Raw genomic sequence first — 20170 nt, 5'->3', positions numbered from 1 at the left:
GGCTGATCGGAGAAGATGGAGTGGCCGATCATGGTAGTTTTTGATTTACGGCCCCATCCGACGATCCGCTGCTTTTAGATGGACCAGATGGGTCCATTGACCACTATGGGGACCACTAATCCCATCGATAATCACAAGGATGCAGCCACTCATGAGAAATTCCGTTGTGGCCTTTTATCTCGTGCGAAGCTGCTCACCCTAATGGCTAGGGCTGTTGCTGCCCTAGTGCAGACTCTCGGGATGATTGGACAAAGCTCCAACAGTAGCTCAAATCACGCCAGCCCGCCCCACCCAAAGAGGAAAGAATCTTTCCTCCTTTCTTTAAGCCACGTAAAGGTTTCCCTCTGCGGTGCTAAACGGAGGGCTGTGATACGCCCTAAACGAAGGGATGATATTGAAGGTGGGATGCTGACTCAGATCGCCAGCAAGGCAATGAAAACAGCTTCCATTTTTGGAGATGCACCACACGTTCGTCTGTCTGTGTCAGCTATCGTGTGCATGCCATAGCCTTTCAACGTGCGAAAGAGGAGTGGTTTTGGTCGAATCCCACACCCGCTCCCGATGGATGGCTCAGGTCTCTGGTTCTGATGGCGGAAGTGGGCCACTTATCCGATTAAACGAACAGTGTTCCACTACAAGAAAATGGGCCTTAGCTGACCGATGGGCTAATGCTTTGCCGGCTGCTAGTTTTAACGGCTGCCGGCAGGCCCATATAGATATATATAAAAGAAAAGGAAAAAAACCCTAACCTATCGCGCGCCTCTCTCTCTCCTTCTCACTCCCTCTTTTTGCCGCTCGGTTTCCCTCTCACTCCATCGCTCTGCCGCTCGCTCTCCCTCTCACTCCCTCGCTCTGCCGCTCTCTCTGCCTCTCCTTCTCCGTCTCCGGCCCTCTCCCTCTCTCTCTCCCTCCCTCTCTCTGCCTCTCCCTCTGCCTCTCCCTCTCCGATCGCTTTCCCTCTCTCTCTCTCTCTCAAAACCCTAGTCTTCTCTCTCTCTCTCTCTCTCTCTCTCTCTCTCTCTCTCTCAAAACCCTAGTCCTCTCTCTTTCTATCTCCTCGGCCCTCTGCTGCAACATCAGGTATCTGTCTCTCCACTCGATCTCTGCTGCAACATCAGGTCTCTCTCTCTCTCTCTCTCTCTCTCTCTCTCTCTCTCTCTCTCTCTCTCTCCCCCCTTATCTATTCATATCAATTTGGGCATTTTTTGGCATTTTTTTAATCCTTCAAGTAACATTGTGCAATGATTTGTGTATTGGGATTTTTTGAGTTTCGAATCCCTAATTAGGGATTTGTAGTGTCGATTCCCTAATTGCGGATTAGTGTATAGGTGTTGTCTGAGAGAAGACAGTCATGTATCAGAGGTTCATTTGCATGAAGATGTTGATATGGGGCTAGAAAGGTTTTGGATTCCTTCGTCCAGGTCTGTTTGACCTAATCAATAGGTTGGATGGCAAATAAAGATTACAGTGGGCCCTAATCTCAAGATGCATGTCTACTACTTGTCTAAACCATATTAAACGTGAACTTTCCATTCGCTGAATTTTGGTGTTTCTATTATTTTACCATTTCTAATTTAATTTTTTTTTACCGTATTTCTAACAATTGAGGCTGAACTAGAAATGAATATTTCCCGTTCCTTTTTTTTTTTTGCCATATGCCTAACTACAAGTCAAACAAGTTACATCAAAGTCATCCTATAGTATTAAATCCATGGATCCAGCAGACTATGAACAGAAACTTACCTGGAGAGCTAATATCCGATCCTCCACTGTATCTTTAACAGTTAGCCATGAAACAGTCACAGGGCGAGTCTGCCTAATTCAATGTGCCCTGTCAATAGCTTGATCTTCGGTAGTTGGGTTCCACCAAGGATCTAGAAGAATAATGTGACAGGCAGCAACCATGTTTAGACCGAGATTTCCAGCCTTCAATGACATGATTATGACAGTCACCTGAAGAAAAAAAAATCAAGTTTAAATCAATGTATGATACATTTCTAGAAGGCAACAGAAATATAACAAAGGGAACTTTTACAATATCTCATGCACCATGCATCTCTTAAAAAACAAAGAACAATATGAAAGTAAGAATAAAAAGAACCCATAAGGCTAAAGTGAGCTTCATACTAATGACAGCAATGAACTTTACACATTTCTGTAAGGCTGAAGTGTCAAACCTCTGGATCAGAGGTGACAATTAGATTCCATGCTTACATTCCCAAATCCTCCTTTGCTAATTTAAAATCAAGGACAGTATACCTGGTTTTCAATTTTGTAAAAGTTGCATGTTTCAGTGATAGACTGCTGGTAACTCTTCACATTTAAAAAAAAAATGTACCACCTACTTTTTATTTACTACTGAAGTTTGCCTGTAGTCTTGTGGCACATGAATTGTAAGAATGCTGGCTATATTTGATAATTCAATAATTTTTAGTTGCAGGGCATTGAAGAAATGTTGGAGCATAGTCAAGGAACCACTCCTTCATATACTTTTAGCAATCGAAAACCGGATTATGGTGATATGTTTGACGCCGAAGAGGGGTTTTTTCATGGACTCACCACCTTTGTTAGCAATGGCTTCAATGGCGTCAATTCTGGTTGGAGCAATGCTTTTAGTGATCTTATTTCAGATCTGTACAGTCAAGCTGAGCAGATATCCACTGTAAATTCTACTCGACAACCCACTGCAAATGAATTTAGTTCAACTCAGTTGGGCCTGAATTCAGATTTAGTAAATGGTGATGATGATTTGGATGAAAATGACTGGGAATTCAAGGATGCCTTCTAAGAAGGCACAGTTGGAAATGGGAATCCTGAATTTGAGATTGTAGATGCACATCAAAACTTTTCCGCTGAACTAAAGCTAAAGAATTTTGTAGGTTTCTACTCTAGATTGAAAGACGAAGCACGATTTTTCATACTTGACCATCTTGATGATCTCAAGGTGAGTGCAAATTCATTGTTAAGATCTATCTTTATCATTTCATAGAGCTGAAAGAAATCGAATAGTGGTTGGTATTAGAAAGCCAAGAAGGATGCTGCTCTTTCTGGTGATGAAGTAAAGGTTATGGCCTTTGATAAGGAAATTCAGGTGTGTATTTTCATCAAATTACCTTGGTCTTTTCCTTTGGAACCTTTTGTGTGTGTATGTGTGTGTGTGTGTGTGTGTGTGTGTGTGTGTTTTGACATGTTTGCCTGGGTCCTATATGTTCCAGTTCACTTTTGGGGGTGTGTTATTTCTTCCTTAGGATGCTTCAGTTTAGTAATTCCAGGTTTGTGCTAGTAAAAGTATGAAATACAATATACAGGTCACCTAGAACTTCAATTATTTTACTTGGGCTAATGATGGTTAATCATCTACATTGTTGGAGCTACTTTTGTAGCCTACTTGTGCTGCTGTCTTCAATGTCACTCAGTTGTCGTATACCTGGTTGTTTAGTACATAAGGCTATAATAATTTCACAAAATTTATATTTATTTCTCAACAATCCTTAGTGATTTGCATCTATAAAACTTGTTAAAAAACAGAAGCTGCCATGGGTTTTTGGATATAACATTGAATTGAATTGAAATTTATTTGATTTATGAACTCAAAATAATCAAATTGTGGTCTGCTTCCTTAGCTTTAGTATACAGGGTCTGGGGTGACTACTGCAATTATGTTAATTTCTAGTTAGACAGTAACAATAATTGAAATTTGAGGGTTAATATCTTCTTGATTAAATAGGATATTTGCAGCTCTATTTACGAGTACATCTGAACAACCTCATTTTGGTGCGCAAGTCATCTAAAAGTCCAAAACAGATAAGGTTAGGTGGCTTTCCATTAATATATGATATTCCTCATTAGTTTTCATTGTATTGCAGTGACCTCACCAAACTCCATATTATATTCCAGGTATCAATACCATTAGCCAAAGGCACCACAGCCTGTCTTGCTGGCATATCTAGATTTTTTGTGCCAATATGCTAATTGTGGAGCACATCCATACAAGACAGGCAGTAGGCTGCATCATGGATATGCTTAGATACTTAGCTTAGATATGCTTTTATTGTTTGCTATTGTCATGGATATGCTTAGATACTTAGCTTACTCCTGACTTGTAAAAGATCATTCTCCTTTCGCACAGTTTCCTGGAACTTGTAACAGATCATTCTTTAGTAAGAGTCTTGTCTCAACCCACCAAGTACATTGGACAGTTTCCTTTATCTGGCTACAGTCCCCATCAGACTAGAACTCCCTATTTGTTTAAGACAACTACATTTACAGCACAAGTAAGATGCAATAGATACAGATTCCTTTATTTTGATGGAAGCAAACCTGCTCTTTACTTTACCAGAAAACTTCAAATGACATTTGTGTGTATAGTGCATGTATCAGTACACAAATTCCTTGATTAGAGATAGATGAGAAGGAAATATTCTCAAATTTCAATCAGAACAGTTGCCGCAACTCCCGAATTTAAGGGCAATTCAATGTGAACTGTGATGATGATTGATTTTATTCAAAGTCTGCTTGCTAGTAAGTTTTAATGTTTCAAAGTCTTCTTGGTTGTGGAATGCATCTGATAAATGGTTGTCATGGCTTTTTGTGGAATGCATGTGTTATGTACTCATCATATTGTCAGGATTCTTGATAAAAAGAAGGAAAAAAAGAAAAGATTGTTGTGTGTCTTTTCTCTATGTTCCTTACAAGGCTAATTGGTTGACCTGAGTTTGCCATGTGCCAGCATATATGGTTCTGTTGGGCTTTTTTCCTCCCATGTTTAAGTGGGTAATGGTTTCCATTTCATCTGTTTTTCGCCATGGTTACAGATTTTATGGTTACAGAACTCGTTGAGAAGCCAATGTGTCTGGATCAGTTTGCAGTCATTCTATGATTTGAAGCTCAGATTGGATGAGTATAGTAATTTCACATCTTGAGTTTGAAATTTAATTGTGTTAATTATATTCTTATAAAGAGTTATCTATTTGGTATGACTTAAGGAAATTTAATTGAGAATTCTTGCCATATAATCTTTGGCCATCTTTTTTTTTTCCAGGCAATTGATTTATAATTTTTTCTTAACCGTCTTTCATAGGACGTTGATTGACAGATTAGGAAATTCGATCTGTAAGATTTTCGGAGCATCTTCCATCTATGGCAGTGCCTATCAAATCAAAGTTTGGATTTTAGAAGTATCATTCCCACTTGTAACAAGCATCATCAAGATACTTGGACCGAATGCCCTAGTAACTTATACTCCCTGTTCTATCCATGAATAGTTTCTAAAGTTAGGTATATGCTTCAAATTCTTTTATAAATTTTGAGCAAGCAAACTCTAGAAAATTCTTTAATTACAATTTTCTTTTCCAGACATTTTTCTCACAGCAGAGAGTGCGATGATCTGCACATGCAAAGTAACCAAAGAAAATAAAGAATGGTGCAATGGTGATGAAATGTTTGGATGATATCTTGTAATTGTAACAGGAGGGCATGGATATTTTGTTTCAGATATTTTGATACGTAACCATGTGCTAATATTTGTTATATGTTTTGTACTTTAATTCATAGAAACTGTTCAATTAAGGTTTGATTTATTTCACTATAGGCATTGTCTGCCTGTAATATGTTAGTTAAAAACTGAAATAGGAAGCAATTTCTTTATAGTATATGTCTAGGAGGGCTTCCATGAATTTTATTTATTGCCTATCATATGCTTAGAATAACTAAGAGTTTCCCTGTATCTTATTGAGGTAAGCTGATATGGATTCAACACTGCCGTATCAGCTGATGTGAAACTGATTTTCTGAACACCACTCAGCAGGCTACGCATTTACTGTGGCTACGGTACCAATGACTACGGTTGTACTGTGGGGCTAGTCATATTTAGCTACGGATTTTATCCGTAGCTTATAACCATTTTTAACAAAAACTGACGATTTAGCGGCGTCCAACACAACTGTCAGTAAAGGTCGTGGCCGCCGGTAAAGCCTTTACCGACTGAGGCTTTACCGGCTGTTAGCTAACTGCAGGCAAAGGATTTACCGACGGTTCTCTTGACCTTTGCCGGCGGTTTTGACCGCCGGTAAAGGCTAGTTTTCTTGTAGTGTTCATTGGGCGGGAAAATGCCTTTTGTTCGAAATGTTATCGAGCCAACGATGTTTGACCACCCTCGCTGGTCTAGTGCTCTGCAGGTAGACGCCCATTTGTGCATACACAGCTCTCGTGTAGGGTCCACCATGATGGGATTTCCAATCCACACCATCTATTCACTTAAGAGGTCCCAGACTAGGTCTTTGACCAAAGATCAGACGAATCCACGACCTAAGTGGGCCACACTATGTGATATTTGTCTAAATCTCAGGATTCCCATTGATCTAACTGTTAGATCCCTCTAATCTTGAACATCCACAGTTATAAAGGTCCCTAGGGCCTATGAAGTGAATTCCATTGGTAGCTTTCATTACCAGAAGCCGAGGCAATGGTGATCAAGTGGTGGGTTGTGAACTCGGATGTTGATAAACGGTGTATCTGGTGAATTGGCCCGACCTTTACAATGATCTACAAGCATGGCCTTCCAAGATTGAAGGGTAATGATGGAGGCTGCTAGTTCTTGGGTTACACGGACATAGGTCTTCATGCGCCCTCTCCTCATTGTTTGAATTTTCAAATCGGTGTATGTTATCATGCTCATATAGTTAAGTAGGAAGAACGTTTGTGGTGTTAGCTTGGGGTATTCGACACCCGAGTATTAGGTAGATAGGGTGTTACACTCGACCCTGAGTAAGGGCTAATCTAAGGCATCCGGAACCTAGACGGTAGCTAGGATCTCATGATGTCATCCATGAACGAGGGCTTAGCTACCTCAAGCATGGCGTCGACGGAGGCTGGGGATTTTGCCCAGCATGCTTGCTGGATGTCTCTGAGCTAATCTCAGATTTCCTTCATCTCTACCTCCCATGGAACTTCACTCTCTATAGTGACCTCGGGAGCCTTCCCACGCCTTCTCTTCTCCACACTGTAGTGTAGATCGGACTTCACGAGTTTGGTTGTTCCCTTTGTCTACGTGGGAACCCCCTGCTTCGTGTTGGTTCATCCTTTACCGCGTACGAATCATGAGGTACTTTTCGAGGTCGGGACTGCTCGATTGTTGTCCCCACTTCCACGCCTGGATTGGAGAATGGATGTTGTCTTTCCAATATCCGCATTATCCAATCCACATTATCGATTAGAGCCTTGACTTGATTCTCTAAAGAGAAGAGACGAGCCGAACCCCCCCCCCCACCCCCCCCCCCCGGTTCCGGGATCTTTGTGCGACTACCGAGGGAGGGGTCGGGCTGATGAGCTGACTGTGGTGCTGAGGGCTCTCAGGTTGTTCTTCCGACATTAGGATCAACTGAGTAATGGCAGCCAAGGGCCTTCTTTTTTCCTATAGGCATTATAGGATAAAGGAAAAAAGGGAAAAACTAGCTTTGATATAAAAAGAACTTCTGGATGGCTTTGTTGTCATTCCCACAGACAACACCAAACTGTTGTTGCTCAAATTTGGTTGACCTTGCTCCACCTCCTGTGAGCTACTGAGTACCTGCAAATTAATGGAGGGCAAGAAGACACACTACGTGAAAAATGGAAAAAAATGACGGATTTAGAGACGGTTTTGGACCGTCTCTAAAATTGCTTGGTTTAAAGACGCTTTAGAGACGGCCGTAAACCGTCTCTAAATTTTTAGACGGCCCTTGACCGTCCTTATTATTGTCTTGAAAATTTAAACGTCCATAAATTATTTAAGACGGTCAAAAACCGTCGTTAATTGCAGATAAAAGACGGTCATAAACCGTCTGGAATAAGAGACGGTCCTGGACGGTCTTATATGTCGGAATTTGAGACGGTCAAAGACCGTCCCTATTAGAGACGGTTATTGGCCGTCTCTTACTGGTAATTTGAGATTGTCGAGGACCGTCTCAATTAGAGACGGTCGTGGGCCGTCTTTTCCGATAGTTAGGGACTGCATACCATTAGTCTGTATTAGGGACGGTTCTTAGCAGTCTCTGTTTGAGACTGTCAAGGACCGTCTCTATTAGGGACGGTCATTGACCGTCTCATATTGGTAATCAGAGACTGTCATGGACCGTCTCAATTATAGACGGCTGATGGCCGTCTTTTCCCGGGACGCAACATAGGCCTACGTTGGGGACGGCTGGTAGCAGTCCCTATTTGAGACCGTCAATGACCGTCTCTATTAGAGACGGTCCTAATCCGTCTCTAATGCTCAAGCAAATCTTACAAAATATTATGAATTACGAAGAAAAAAATAAAAAGAGCTAAAAAACTTGGAAAAATAACTAACAATGTTTAAGAAAAAAATTTAGATTTTGAAAAAAAATGTAATTTTATAAAAATCTAGATTTTGAAATAAAAATTAAGAACTTTTAATAATGTTGATAATTTTGAAAAAAAAAAATTTCGATAAGAAAATGATATTTTGAAAAAGAAAATTTTAAAAATTAAACAAAATTGTAAAAAAATTGTCAAATTGCAAAAAAATATATATTTAAAAAAAAAACTAGATTTTGTATTTTGAAAAGAAAAATTAAAAAGTTGTATAACAAAAGTGATATTTAAAAAATGATATTTTGAAAAAGAAAATTTAAAAACATTAAACAAAATTGTGAAAAAATTGACAAATTGTAAAAAATATATATTTTAAAAAAGAAAACTAGATTTTGTATTTTGAAAAGAAAAATTAAAAAGTTATATAACAAAAATGATATTTAAAAAATGATATTTTGAAAAAGAAAATTTAAAAAATTAAACAAAATTGTGAAAAATTTGACAAATTGTAAAAAAATATATATTTTAAAAAAAGAAAGTAGATTTTGTATTTTGACAAGAAAAATTAAAAAGTTATATAACAAAAGTGATATTTTGAAAAAGAAAATTTAAAAAATTAAACAAAATTGTGAAAAAATTGACAAATATTTGTAAATAATATATATATATATATATATATATATAAAGAAAACTAGATTTTGTATTTTGAAAAGAAAAATTAAAAAGTTATATAATAAGATTTCGATAAAAAAATGATATTTTGAAAAAGAAAATTTTAAAAATTAAATGAAATTGTGAAAAAATTGACAAATTGTAAATATATATATATATATATATATATATATATATATATATATATATATATATATATTAAAAAAGAAAACTAGATTTTGTATTTTGACAACAAAAATTAAAAAGTTATATAACAAAAGTGAGATTAAAAAATGATATTTTGAAAAAAAAATACGAAATTAAACAAAATTTTGAAAAAATTAAAAAAATGTAAAAATATATATTTTTTAAAAAAGAAAACTAGATTTTGTATTTTGACAAGAAAAATTGAAAAAAAAAATGATCTATACCAAATTGAATGGATGTGGTCTACAATACACAAGGTGGGATTAAAAACATGTAAACGTGAAAAGAAAAAAGAAAAAGAAGAAGAAAAAGAGTGTTAACTTGAGGTAAAAAAAAAAATATACACGTTTAAGAAACAGGAGTATAAATCAAAGTTCCTTAATACCTTGGTAAAAAAGAAAATGGTCTAAATTCAACGGTAATATTAGATGGTTGAGATTATCCAATCATTGTGATATTAAAATAAGTGTTCTACCCAACAGAAGATGTGCCCTTTAATTAACAAGTGCAGACCAAAGGAGATCGAAGCATATAGATGTTTAAAAAGAATAGTACAAGTCAATATTATTCATCAGGATAGTCAAAAAGAAAATGGTCTAAATTAATCCAACGACAATTTTAGACAGTTAAAATCATCCAATCAGTGTGACCTTTGGAGAGGTACAGGTATGCCAGGTGTTGCCAACATTAAGAATTGGTACCAAATGCATACATTAGTATAGGCCATTCTCATGTTATCATTTTTCGGCTATTAACTCGTCTCAAAAGCAATGAGATGTAAACTTGCACAGCTTAGATATAATTTAAGCTGCTTGTTAATTAAAAAGGAACTGAAATATAGTTTAACCAAATGGAATTTCAAAAAAAAAAAAGAAAAAAAGACGACCGACATCCATCCAATCGTACCAAGTCCACCAATCAGGTGGCAGAGATTGTTCCATGAAAGGCATTCCCTGCTCTCCACCCATCCACAATCGGCCCTCACATATTAGCTCCAAGGACTCCAAAACAATAAAACACAACACATATATAAGTCTCACTAGAAACCCTAGAACTTGCAGAAACACAAGACAATGACACAAACAGAATTTTTCCCAAATGGAATCAAATTAATATCAGAGGATAGTTTCCAAACACCACTAGTAGAATCGAACAATCTTTAACAAGAAAACAAAATCAAACCCTACAACCCCTATAATTCAATATACAACCTCATCAAAACAGCAACATCCAAAGGTGAAAAAATCATCACAAGAGTGATTTCATGACCCACCTGAAATTATTGAGTTCTTATGATTCGAAATCACATCCTAAATATATGATGGAAAAATATATGGACGATGTCGATATACATAAAATATATCAAGGTGGGCCATACACGGTTAGAGTAATACCCATGAAGGAGTTATCTAAATAGTGAAATGGTACTATAAGGTCACCTCTTGGGAACTTCCCATGAGGTTAATCTGTGTGCGCGCCACCACAATGTATGTAGAACATCAACACCATGCATTTGATGTGTCCCATTTAAGTCCAAAAATTAGTCGTATACAAAACTCAGGTGAGCCATAGCATCTAAAGGCCTCCACAGCCAAGGCCTTCTCCACCGTGACATCAAGGCCGGTAATATTGTTGTCGATTCCAATGGTTCCATCAAGCTCACTGACTTTGGTGTCTCTGCATCCATCTACGAAGCGTCTTCTTCCTCCTATTCCATGTCATCTCTTTCTTTATCTTTCTTCAACGACGTTACTGGCACACTCTACTGGATGGCGCCTGAGGTCATACACTCACATGTAGGTTATGGGTTCAAGGCCGATATATGGTCTTTCGGTATCACTACGTTGGAGCTAGCACATGGCCGTCCACCCCTCTCTCACCTCCCACCCTCTAAATCGCTGGTGGTGAGGATCACTAACCGCTTCAAACTCAACTACGAAGATGATCACGATGAAGAAAGTGTCATCGGCAAGAAGAAGAACAAGAAGGATAAGAAACCAAGAAAGAAGTTCTCGAAGGCATTCAAGGAAATGGTTGCTTCTTGCCTCATGCAAGATCCATCAAAGAGGCCATCTGCCGAGAAGCTGCTCAAGCATCCTTTCTTCAAGAACTGTAAGTCGTCTGATTACCTTCTCCGGAATGTACTGCAAGTATTGCCTATAGTGGAAGAAAGGGTAAGGGAGTACTTATTAGTTCCTCCAACATCCACATCTATACAAGATGATGATGATGAGGACGACGGTATGTTGCCGCTTATCAAAAACAGAAGGATTAGTGGATGGAATTTTAATGAAGATGTCTTCCAGTTGGATCCTGTTTTCCCAAACGATAATTGGCAAGATAATGTTAAAAAAGTTCAGTTCACGGAGGAGAAGGAAGGCGGCGATAAAGGTAGCACTCATCAAGAAGGGTCTCCTTCCCCTACTTCATTTTCTTTAGAAGAAAATGATCGAGATAGCGAGGCTGGGGGCCATGAAAAGGACAATGCCAAGAAGAGTGATGGCAATGACGACAACAACGATGATGAAAAGGATGGTAATTAAACTGGATGGTAATTAAACTATGTAAAGACATCACTAAAACATATAAAAGCATTCAATTGGTGGGGCCCACATGAGTTTTGGATGTGTGTGAAACTTGGGTTGACTCCTCTCAACTATAGTGAATGGGCTAGATCTATGAACCACATCTAGGTGGGCCCAATAAATGATTATGAATGTTTTAATGGGAGGGTAACCCTCTCAACTATAGTATGTGGTGTGGCCCACCCAAGTCATGGATTGACTTTATTTTTAAGGTCGTGGCCACCATGGAATGGTGCATTTGACTGACGGGGCAAATCCAAAGTTCAAGTGGACCCACCATAGAAAAGAGTGGGATAGTGACACCCACTATTGAAACCTTCTTAGGGCCCGCCGCGATGTTTATTTGAGATCCAACCTGTTTATGGGGCCCACATGAGTTTTAGATGCGGCTGAAAATTGGTCTGACCCCTCATCCAAGTGGGACACACATAATGAGTGGGTTGGATATGTGAATCACATTTAGGCAGGCCCAATATATGATTATGAATGTTCTAAGGAAACCCCTCCATTATATTATGTGGTGTGGCCCACATTTAAGCTGATGTTTGTGTTTTCCCTTCATTCATATTTTTTTTTTGATATTATGAACATGTTGGATGACAAATAAACATTACTGTGGGCCCAAGGAAGGTATCAACGGTGGAAATCATTATTCCACACCGTTTTGTGTGGCATGGTCCACTTGAATTATGGATTTACCGAAAATTTGGGATCAACCCACACCGTTCATCTATTTTTCGAGATCATTGTATAGAATTATCCAAAAAATGAATCATATCCAAAGATTAAATGGACCACACCACAAATAAAGGGAACGAATTGGCTCCTCCCCTACACCATCCAATAGCTTGTGGTTGGTGCTGTGTGGGCCCAACCATGATGTTTTTTTACAAATACATGGATGAAGGGAAAAACTAAAATATCAACTTGATCCAAAACTTCAGTGGCCTCCCAAAATTTTTCAATGGTAGACGTTTAGTTTATATTATTTCCTATGATGTGGTCCACTTCAGATTTTTATAGGCTTCATTTTTGAGCTTATGTAAGAAAATTATATGTTAAAATGGATGGATGGAGTGCATAAAATGAAAAAATCATGGTGAGCCCCAAAGGATTTACTTAGTATGCTTGCAAACGGATTGACTACTCCCCCATACACTAGCTGATGGCTGGTGGTGGGTGCTTTGTGGCCCCCACCATGATGTATGTGTTTCATCCATGCCGTCCATATAATTTTACAATATGAGACCAAAAATGAGATATATGCAAATCTCAAGTGGACCACATTATAGGAAACAGTGTTGAATGAGCATCGACCATTAAAAACATTTTGGCAGCCATAAAAGTTTTCGCTACCAAAAAAAGGGCAAAGGATACGTCGCTACTAAAAAAAGGGCAAAGGATACGGATCACGTTAGTTTTTTGCTATGGATATAAACCTTCGCTATAGTTACTACGGTTTTAATCCATAGACCTGCAGCTAAAACTTACATCCTCATCAAGACCTTATTAGATATTGATTGTGCTTAAGGGGCTCCATGAGGCCCAGTAGAATATATGTGTTTGATCTAAGCTGTCCATAAATTCTGATATATAATTTCAATGGATTAATCTAAAAATTATATAAATTAAAAATATAAGTGGACCACACCATAAGAAATAATAAAAATTAAATTTCTATTGTTAATATGTTGTGTTGTCTTCTTAAAACTTAGATCTGATTTTTTTTGCATCAACCTATAAAATAATATTTTAAAATTAATGGACGGAGTGGATAAAGAACATACATCACGGTGGCCCCACGTTCAAAAACGCACGGTCCTAATGGTCCGTCCGTCCTGCGCCCTCCCCAAAATTTCATTCCACTTTTATCTCCCGCCCGCGTCCGCCCTTTTCTCCCTCTCTTCATCTCCCAGGCTCTCTCTCTCTCTCTCTCTCTCATGGCTCTCGCCACATCGAAGCAACGACGCCCTCCCACCTCATCTTCACCTTCTACGGAGAGCTACACCAAGGAGGACAAACCAGAGAAGAAATTGGACGGTGGAGAGAAGACGGATGACGGATCCATGAGCTGGAAGCTCCCGTTCTTCCCACTGGTAACCCTCCGATACATGAGCGCGACATCCAACATCATACACAACTGCAATGAGGTCTTCAATTACTGGGAGCCACTACATTTTCTCCTCTTCAAATCCGGATTCCAGACCTGGGAATACAGGTAAACCCTCATTCTATCTGTTTCAATTCTATTTTGAAGTGTCCAAGGTCATTTTCTCGAGTCCAAGATCGTTTTCGTGTTCCTCATTCCAAGAACCTAGGTTAGGGTTTTGCCCAATCCCATGATCAGAATATCGCATTTCGTGTATAGAACCTGGGCAAGATTCAAACATCGTGACGGTCCTGGTTCTGCAAAACACGCATCGGCAACCACTTGATTCGGCTAGTTAGGGGTTGTTTGAGTAGGGTGATGATGAAATGTTGATACGGAAACCCCCATGGAAATCAGTCAACACAGAAAATAGTGTAAATGTTGCAAGGACTCGTGTCAATGTACCTTATTTGTTGTTCGGCTTGATTTCCGTGGAAATGAACCTAAGGGGCTGTTTGATTTTCCTAATTACGCTGTAAATACCTGCAAATGGCCCATCATTATTTCTTACCATTGTTTGGTCGAGGGAGAATTGCTGCCTCAAAACTGTGTGAATCATCTCTCCTAAAAAAGGGAAGCCTGTGCATTTCTATACTGATAAAAATCGTGAGGCTCACCATGATGAATATGTCATATCCATGCTGTCCATTGGTTCCGCCAGCTCATTTTAGGGCATGAGCAAAAAAAATGAGGCAGATCCAAAGCTCAAATGGACCACACCACATGAAAGAGTGGTCTAAACGGATCCAGCCAACCACTAGGGTCCACATGAACAGTTCAGATTGATGCTCCATACATCCACACATGTAGATGCCCTTGACTCACCTCCCCGCCAGTTCTCCCTGAACTACGTGCCTAGAAATGGGTAGGCCCACACGTTTTGAGCTTAGATGGAAAGGGTTAAGAGTCTCTCATGCTACTATATTCATGTGAAGTTTCCTTAAGTGGTTAGGCTTTGAAGCGAGAGCCCAAGTTTCCTTCATGGAAGACGCATGTGTGCATTTGTGACACCTCACACGTGGGCTGATGCTAGTAGTTAGAATTTTCAACCATGTTTTGATGCATCAGGACTAATTCTCAATTCCTTGTTGATTTCATACAGGGCTGGATTCTACCGGTGGGAAAACCACAGCCCTCTGTCTGGAGTTAATAAAGGTACGAGTGGTGGCTTGGCCATTTCTTTCAGTGGTTGTGATGGCAATCAAACTTCTGCAGATACATCAGTAAGTGGTTGTTTCTTCTGACTCCCCTCTTAATGAATTCAGCAAATGCATGCATTTGTTCATAAGAGATAAATGTGTATACAAAACCAGCAAATGTCTAGAGATGACTGGATGATTCTGGTTTAAACAACTGCATTGCTCTCCTAGAGGTGAATTTAGGGGAATTGTGATTGCTGATTGCTTTGGTTATTTTACAAGAGCCCCACGTTCGCTGTTTAGATGGCCATGCCATCTATGAATCGGGACTTGTCTGTCTGCTAGGCCAGGGCATGGATGGCTCATGGATCAAAAACAATATTTGATCAGTGCATATTGGAATCTGTCTGGTCTTCCTTTGAATTGACAGTGGGAAAGAAAAAAAAAACAGTTAGTGCCAACACTTAATGAGGAGAAGTGTGGAGATTGTGATCACTGTGACCATCCAATTATGTGGTTCTTGCACCACAGGCCATCCATGATGGGACCCAATAGGTGGATGGTCCCAATTCATATGATATCCTTATTTTTCTCTTTCTAATTTTGTCAATATAGCTTGATTCCATTCTCTAAGCTTTGTCAAAAGATTCTCTGCACTTGATGGTGCTTCTTGTGGGAACCAGGGTATTTCTGGAGGTCTTATTACTCATGTTTGGGCAGGTCCCCTGGTTTTGCCTTTCTTCGATTCCTCCCACTACTGGTCATTGCTATACATTGAGTGAAGAGTTAAGAATACTAGTTGATAGGATTAGATATTTCAAACTTTTTAATGTTCTTAAGAATTCTCTTTTGCTTTGGAATGAATTTCAAAATATCTGATATAGCTTGACAGTAATTTTCATGCAAACTTTCAGGGAAGGGAATAAGGTGGTTGATGCCTTGATGGTGTTGTGATTGTCGATCTAATGAAATTTTCGATAATAGGTTTTCTCTGCCTGCTAAGGCTAAATTTGCTTTTGTTTTGGATAAGGTTGTGCGATATGATGTTCATTGTTAGCTTTCTTGGTGTAATGTTTCTTTGTTCCCCCATTTTAATTTTCCTTTTTAATCAATAAATTCGGTGGTACTGTCCACCTTTCCAAAAAATGGAGCATAAAATATTGCAGAGACTGATATAGGAATTTGATGTTCGGCATGCACAATGCATTTTAATAATGTTTGTGTAGTTAGACTATTTAGTTTTGCTGTAGCTGATGTGATGTATGTTCTTTTTGCTTGTTTGGTCATTTTAGCCTTTCTAGAGGGAATTAATGATGTAACCTTATGTTTGATGACATTCAATAGATCCATGATTTTTTTTTCTCTCCAATGTTACTGATAGTATGGAACCATGTTCGTCTTTTTTATATCTTGTAAGTTACATCGCCATTGCCATTGCCATTGCCATTGCCATACTTGTTGAGGTGTTTCTGGCAACTGATGATGATGGGGGGCCTATTATTTGTTTGCTCCTTCAAGAACAAAAAGTGCTACTCTATGTAAGGCTTCGGACTGATGAGAGTAATAATGAGCTTCTTGTTGATGTTAAACTTTATATGAGCCAAAGCATCCCTGCGATTGTTGTTGCTTCTGTTATTGTGAAACGTCCAAGGTAGTGATGCTTGATCAACTACAAATTTAGCCACATACCAATTATATGAATCTTACTTCTTGCCATCTTTTTTATAGAGTGAAAGTTGGACTGCTACCGTTTGTTGACATAGTTGTCTTGGCTTCAGAAAACAACCTTCTTTATGTAAGCTCTTCTTGCGATGGGTTCTTATATTTGCTGGTCTTATAGAACTATGTTGTATTGCTAAGGTCGTGTTCCCTGTTACTCCATAGCATGGGCATGTTTTCAGGCTCTTTCAATTCCCCATGAGGTTAATGTGACATTTTGCACTATCTAGTTTTTTAATATAATTTGTCACTATGAAATACAGTTTCTTCAATCTTTGTTTGTTTTTCTTTGAAATTTTGGTCTTTTTTTTTTCTTTGGGAATTTTCAAATCCAGGTTTAATTTAGGCTTATACGACTTTGAAATTTACAGTTTATTTCTGTTTCGAGGTGTTTAATGTATGCATTAGTTGTCTTGCTTAAATGATTTGTTTTTTTGGGGAAACCTTTGTAAATGGATTACATGCTTCTTTCATACTTTTGCTGTTGACTTTGTAACTGGTCAACTTTTCACTTTTTTCACTTTCTCAGGATTATTGATAAGATATTATGGTTTTGTTGTTTGCAAAACTGCAGTCAGGTAAACGAAGCTTATGCAGGTATTATTTGCCATATAGTCTGGGAAAAGGCTTGGTTTCAGATAATGCAGAATTTTCAAATTTGACAACCAATTTCCATGACCTGAAGATTATTGGATTAGCAGATGCTGTTGACAGCAAAATTAATATAATAGTCAATAATGGCCAGGTATTCCCACATCATCATTTTCACATTTGAGATTATAGGAAAATAGAATATGACATTGTCCTGGTGTCCTACTCTATCAAAATTTCATTATTTTTTTTTTTTAATTATTATTTCACTGTATATTGGATTCTTTGAGTCTGAGAGTCTGTGTGTGAGTATAGGTATCTCCTTATGAGATTGACTTTTTCCATTAGTCATTAGAGTTGGAACTCAATTTGATTTTAGTAGATGTGTAGTTGTATTTTTTTTCTTTTTCTTTTTCTTTTTGGAAAATCAGTGAAATTTGGGATGTTTTGAAGCAATTTTATGCATATTTTTCGATTTCGATGTTCATCAAATTTGGATTAAAAAAGGAGTATTATGTGGGTTTTTTCTATTATATGTAACAGAATTTCATTTGAGTGCTTTTGCATTTATCAGTTCTTCAAGTCTGTGTAATCATTTGATGTGAATCCATTTGGATTCTACTGTAATAATTTTTCTATTGTCAAGAAGGAAATCTCATATGGGTATCTCCTTTTGAACTTTCTTTGATTTGGTGAAAATCAATGTGACTTTAAGATGATGTGTGGCCTGTTTTCAATTGTTTTGGGATGAAAAACCAATGAAATTTGGGATGTTCTTAAGCAGTTTGATGCATGTTGGTTGAAAAATGAAGTGTTATGCAGATTTATTATAATTTTTTGTGGTTTAGATGATGGAATCTTGTGTGGGTGCTTTTGCATTTATCAATTCTTAAAATTTGGGGGATTACTTGATGTGAATCAATGGGAGTTTTTGATGAGTAGTAGTTGCTTTTGGGTGTTCTTGGACTGAAACCAATGGAATTTGGGGCACTTTCAAGTTATTTGGACTTGGCATAATTAATGGAGTGTTGTACACATCATTTATGTTACATGTAAGCGAAGCTCATGTGGGTACTTTTGCATTTGGCAATTTTTGAAGTTTATGTGATCATGTTACATTAATTGATGGGAATTTAGGATGATGGGTACTTGTTTTTGGGAATTTTTTTTTTTTGGGGACCAAAATAAAGGGAACTTGGGATGTTCTCAAGCAATTTGATGCATATGTATTGACCCAGATGTTCTTCATACTTGGATTATCTGAAAAATGGAGTGGTCATGTAGATACTTTTCTGTTTATTAATTTTTGAAGTTTGTGTTTATTTGATGAAAATCAATGGGAGTTGAGGATGCTGGGTACTTGTTTTCAGGTGTTTTGATTGGAACTAAGGTAATTAGGGGCTTTTTCTAGTTATCTGATGCACATTGATTGATTTTAATGTTTTTCAAAATTTAATGATTGTATTTATATGCATGTGGTGTCCTCGGGTCCTACATGAACTAATTTATATGCATGTGGTGTCCGCAGATCTTACATGAACTAATATGACGCCCCAACTAGATTATGTGGAGCAAGAAAGAAGTTAGTTTTCTTCCCTTTACCATTGTTGTTTGATTGTTAATCCATGCAACAATTATTTTTTTATGCCATAGGTCTTGGCACTTGCTATTTTTCTTAGAATTTATTAGTTTAATAACCTAGCTATGTAAACTATTAGACTTTGTTTCATAAGCATAAATATGAATCACCTTCTTTCTTCTTTTTGCTAGGTGGCATCAAATTTAGATGTCGTAACAGATGTGTATGATTTTCTCTATTTGGTAAGCACCATTTCTAGTGAAAAAGAAGTAAGCAATGAAGCAGCCCGTTCAATCTGATCAATCTACTCCCTGGGGAGGTTGGAAATCAAATGATGTGTACAACAATTCAGGTATGGTTTACACCAATTCAAGAGACTGTACATTAGGCATTCAATATATAAGACTGGAGTGAGACTGATTAGGCATTTAAATGTGTTTTAGGATGTTGTTTGAATTACTTGTCCTAACAGGTGCACAAGTTGGGATGGATTGGACTTCTATCTTGAGAAAACGCCATGATTTCAGGTAGTTATTATTGTAATGAAAAGTTAAAAAATTAAAAGAGAGAGAGATAATGAATTCCTGGAAAGAAATGTTCTTTATCATTAGGGTTGCTTTCGCCGGGTTTGATGCAGAAATCGTTGCCAACTTCACAAAAAGACAAATAGCATCAGTGGCCACAGATTGCAACTTGGATTTAAACATGGTTCGAGGTGCCGTCAACATTACTAACAGAATCCTCCAGGTCAGATTGTTGATTGGATTTGATTTTATTTAAATGATCTTGATAATCCATTTTATTTAAATGAGTAGACCCGGATGTACGTCGGAGCTATCCGGATGTTGAGCGGGGGTCCCTGGAAGGTGGGAACCGCTGTTATGACCATGATGAAGCTATCCATTTCCTATGGACAGCATTGGAGTGGCCTAGCCATTTAGACAGGCCATGTTTATGTATTTACTCGAAATTAATGGAGCAGACCCGGATGTGCGTCGAAGCTATCCGGATGTTGAGCGGGGGTCCCTGGAAGATGGGAACCGCTGTTATAACCATGATGAAGCTGTCCATTTCATATGGACAGCATTGGAAGGGCCTGGCCAATTGGAGCAGGCCGTGTTTATATCTGTGTTTGCAGGGACCACACCCTTAACCTATAACCTAAACCTATTCTCAAATCCCAAAACCTATAACTACAACCTAAACCTATAACCTAAACTCAATTCCCTAAACTTTA

The 20170-nt window shown here is 38.1% G+C and overlaps 2 protein-coding genes and 1 long non-coding RNA gene across 3 annotated transcripts; all 3 read left to right on the top strand.

The window, feature by feature from the left end:
* The first annotated feature begins 6538 nt into the window (after positions 1-6538).
* On the top strand, positions 6539-11714 carry LOC131224336 (serine/threonine-protein kinase BLUS1-like). The gene is made up of 2 exons (XM_058219854.1): positions 6539-6572; positions 10744-11714. Exons 1-2 carry the CDS (start codon positions 6539-6541, stop codon positions 11712-11714), a joined length of 1005 nt encoding a protein of 334 aa, XP_058075837.1.
* Positions 11715-13652: 1938 nt separating this feature from the next.
* On the top strand, positions 13653-16899 carry LOC131222461 (dol-P-Man:Man(6)GlcNAc(2)-PP-Dol alpha-1,2-mannosyltransferase-like). Its single transcript, XM_058217531.1, has 2 exons — positions 13653-13974; positions 16773-16899. Exons 1-2 carry the CDS (start codon positions 13697-13699, stop codon positions 16882-16884), a joined length of 390 nt encoding a protein of 129 aa, XP_058073514.1. The 5' UTR covers positions 13653-13696; the 3' UTR covers positions 16885-16899.
* A 2301-nt stretch (positions 16900-19200) lies between these two features.
* LOC131222460 (uncharacterized) lies at positions 19201-19935 on the top strand. The gene is made up of 3 exons (XR_009160057.1): positions 19201-19285; positions 19377-19460; positions 19545-19935. It is a non-coding gene; the product is annotated as an uncharacterized LOC131222460 (long non-coding RNA).
* The last annotated feature ends 235 nt before the right edge of the window (positions 19936-20170 follow it).

Source organism: Magnolia sinica, chromosome 13 (assembly GCF_029962835.1).
Source record: "Magnolia sinica isolate HGM2019 chromosome 13, MsV1, whole genome shotgun sequence".
In the NCBI taxonomy this organism is placed as follows: Eukaryota; Viridiplantae; Streptophyta; class Magnoliopsida; order Magnoliales; family Magnoliaceae; genus Magnolia; species Magnolia sinica.
Note: the sequence above shows the minus strand (reverse complement) of the source record. Positions and strands in the feature narration are given on the sequence as shown.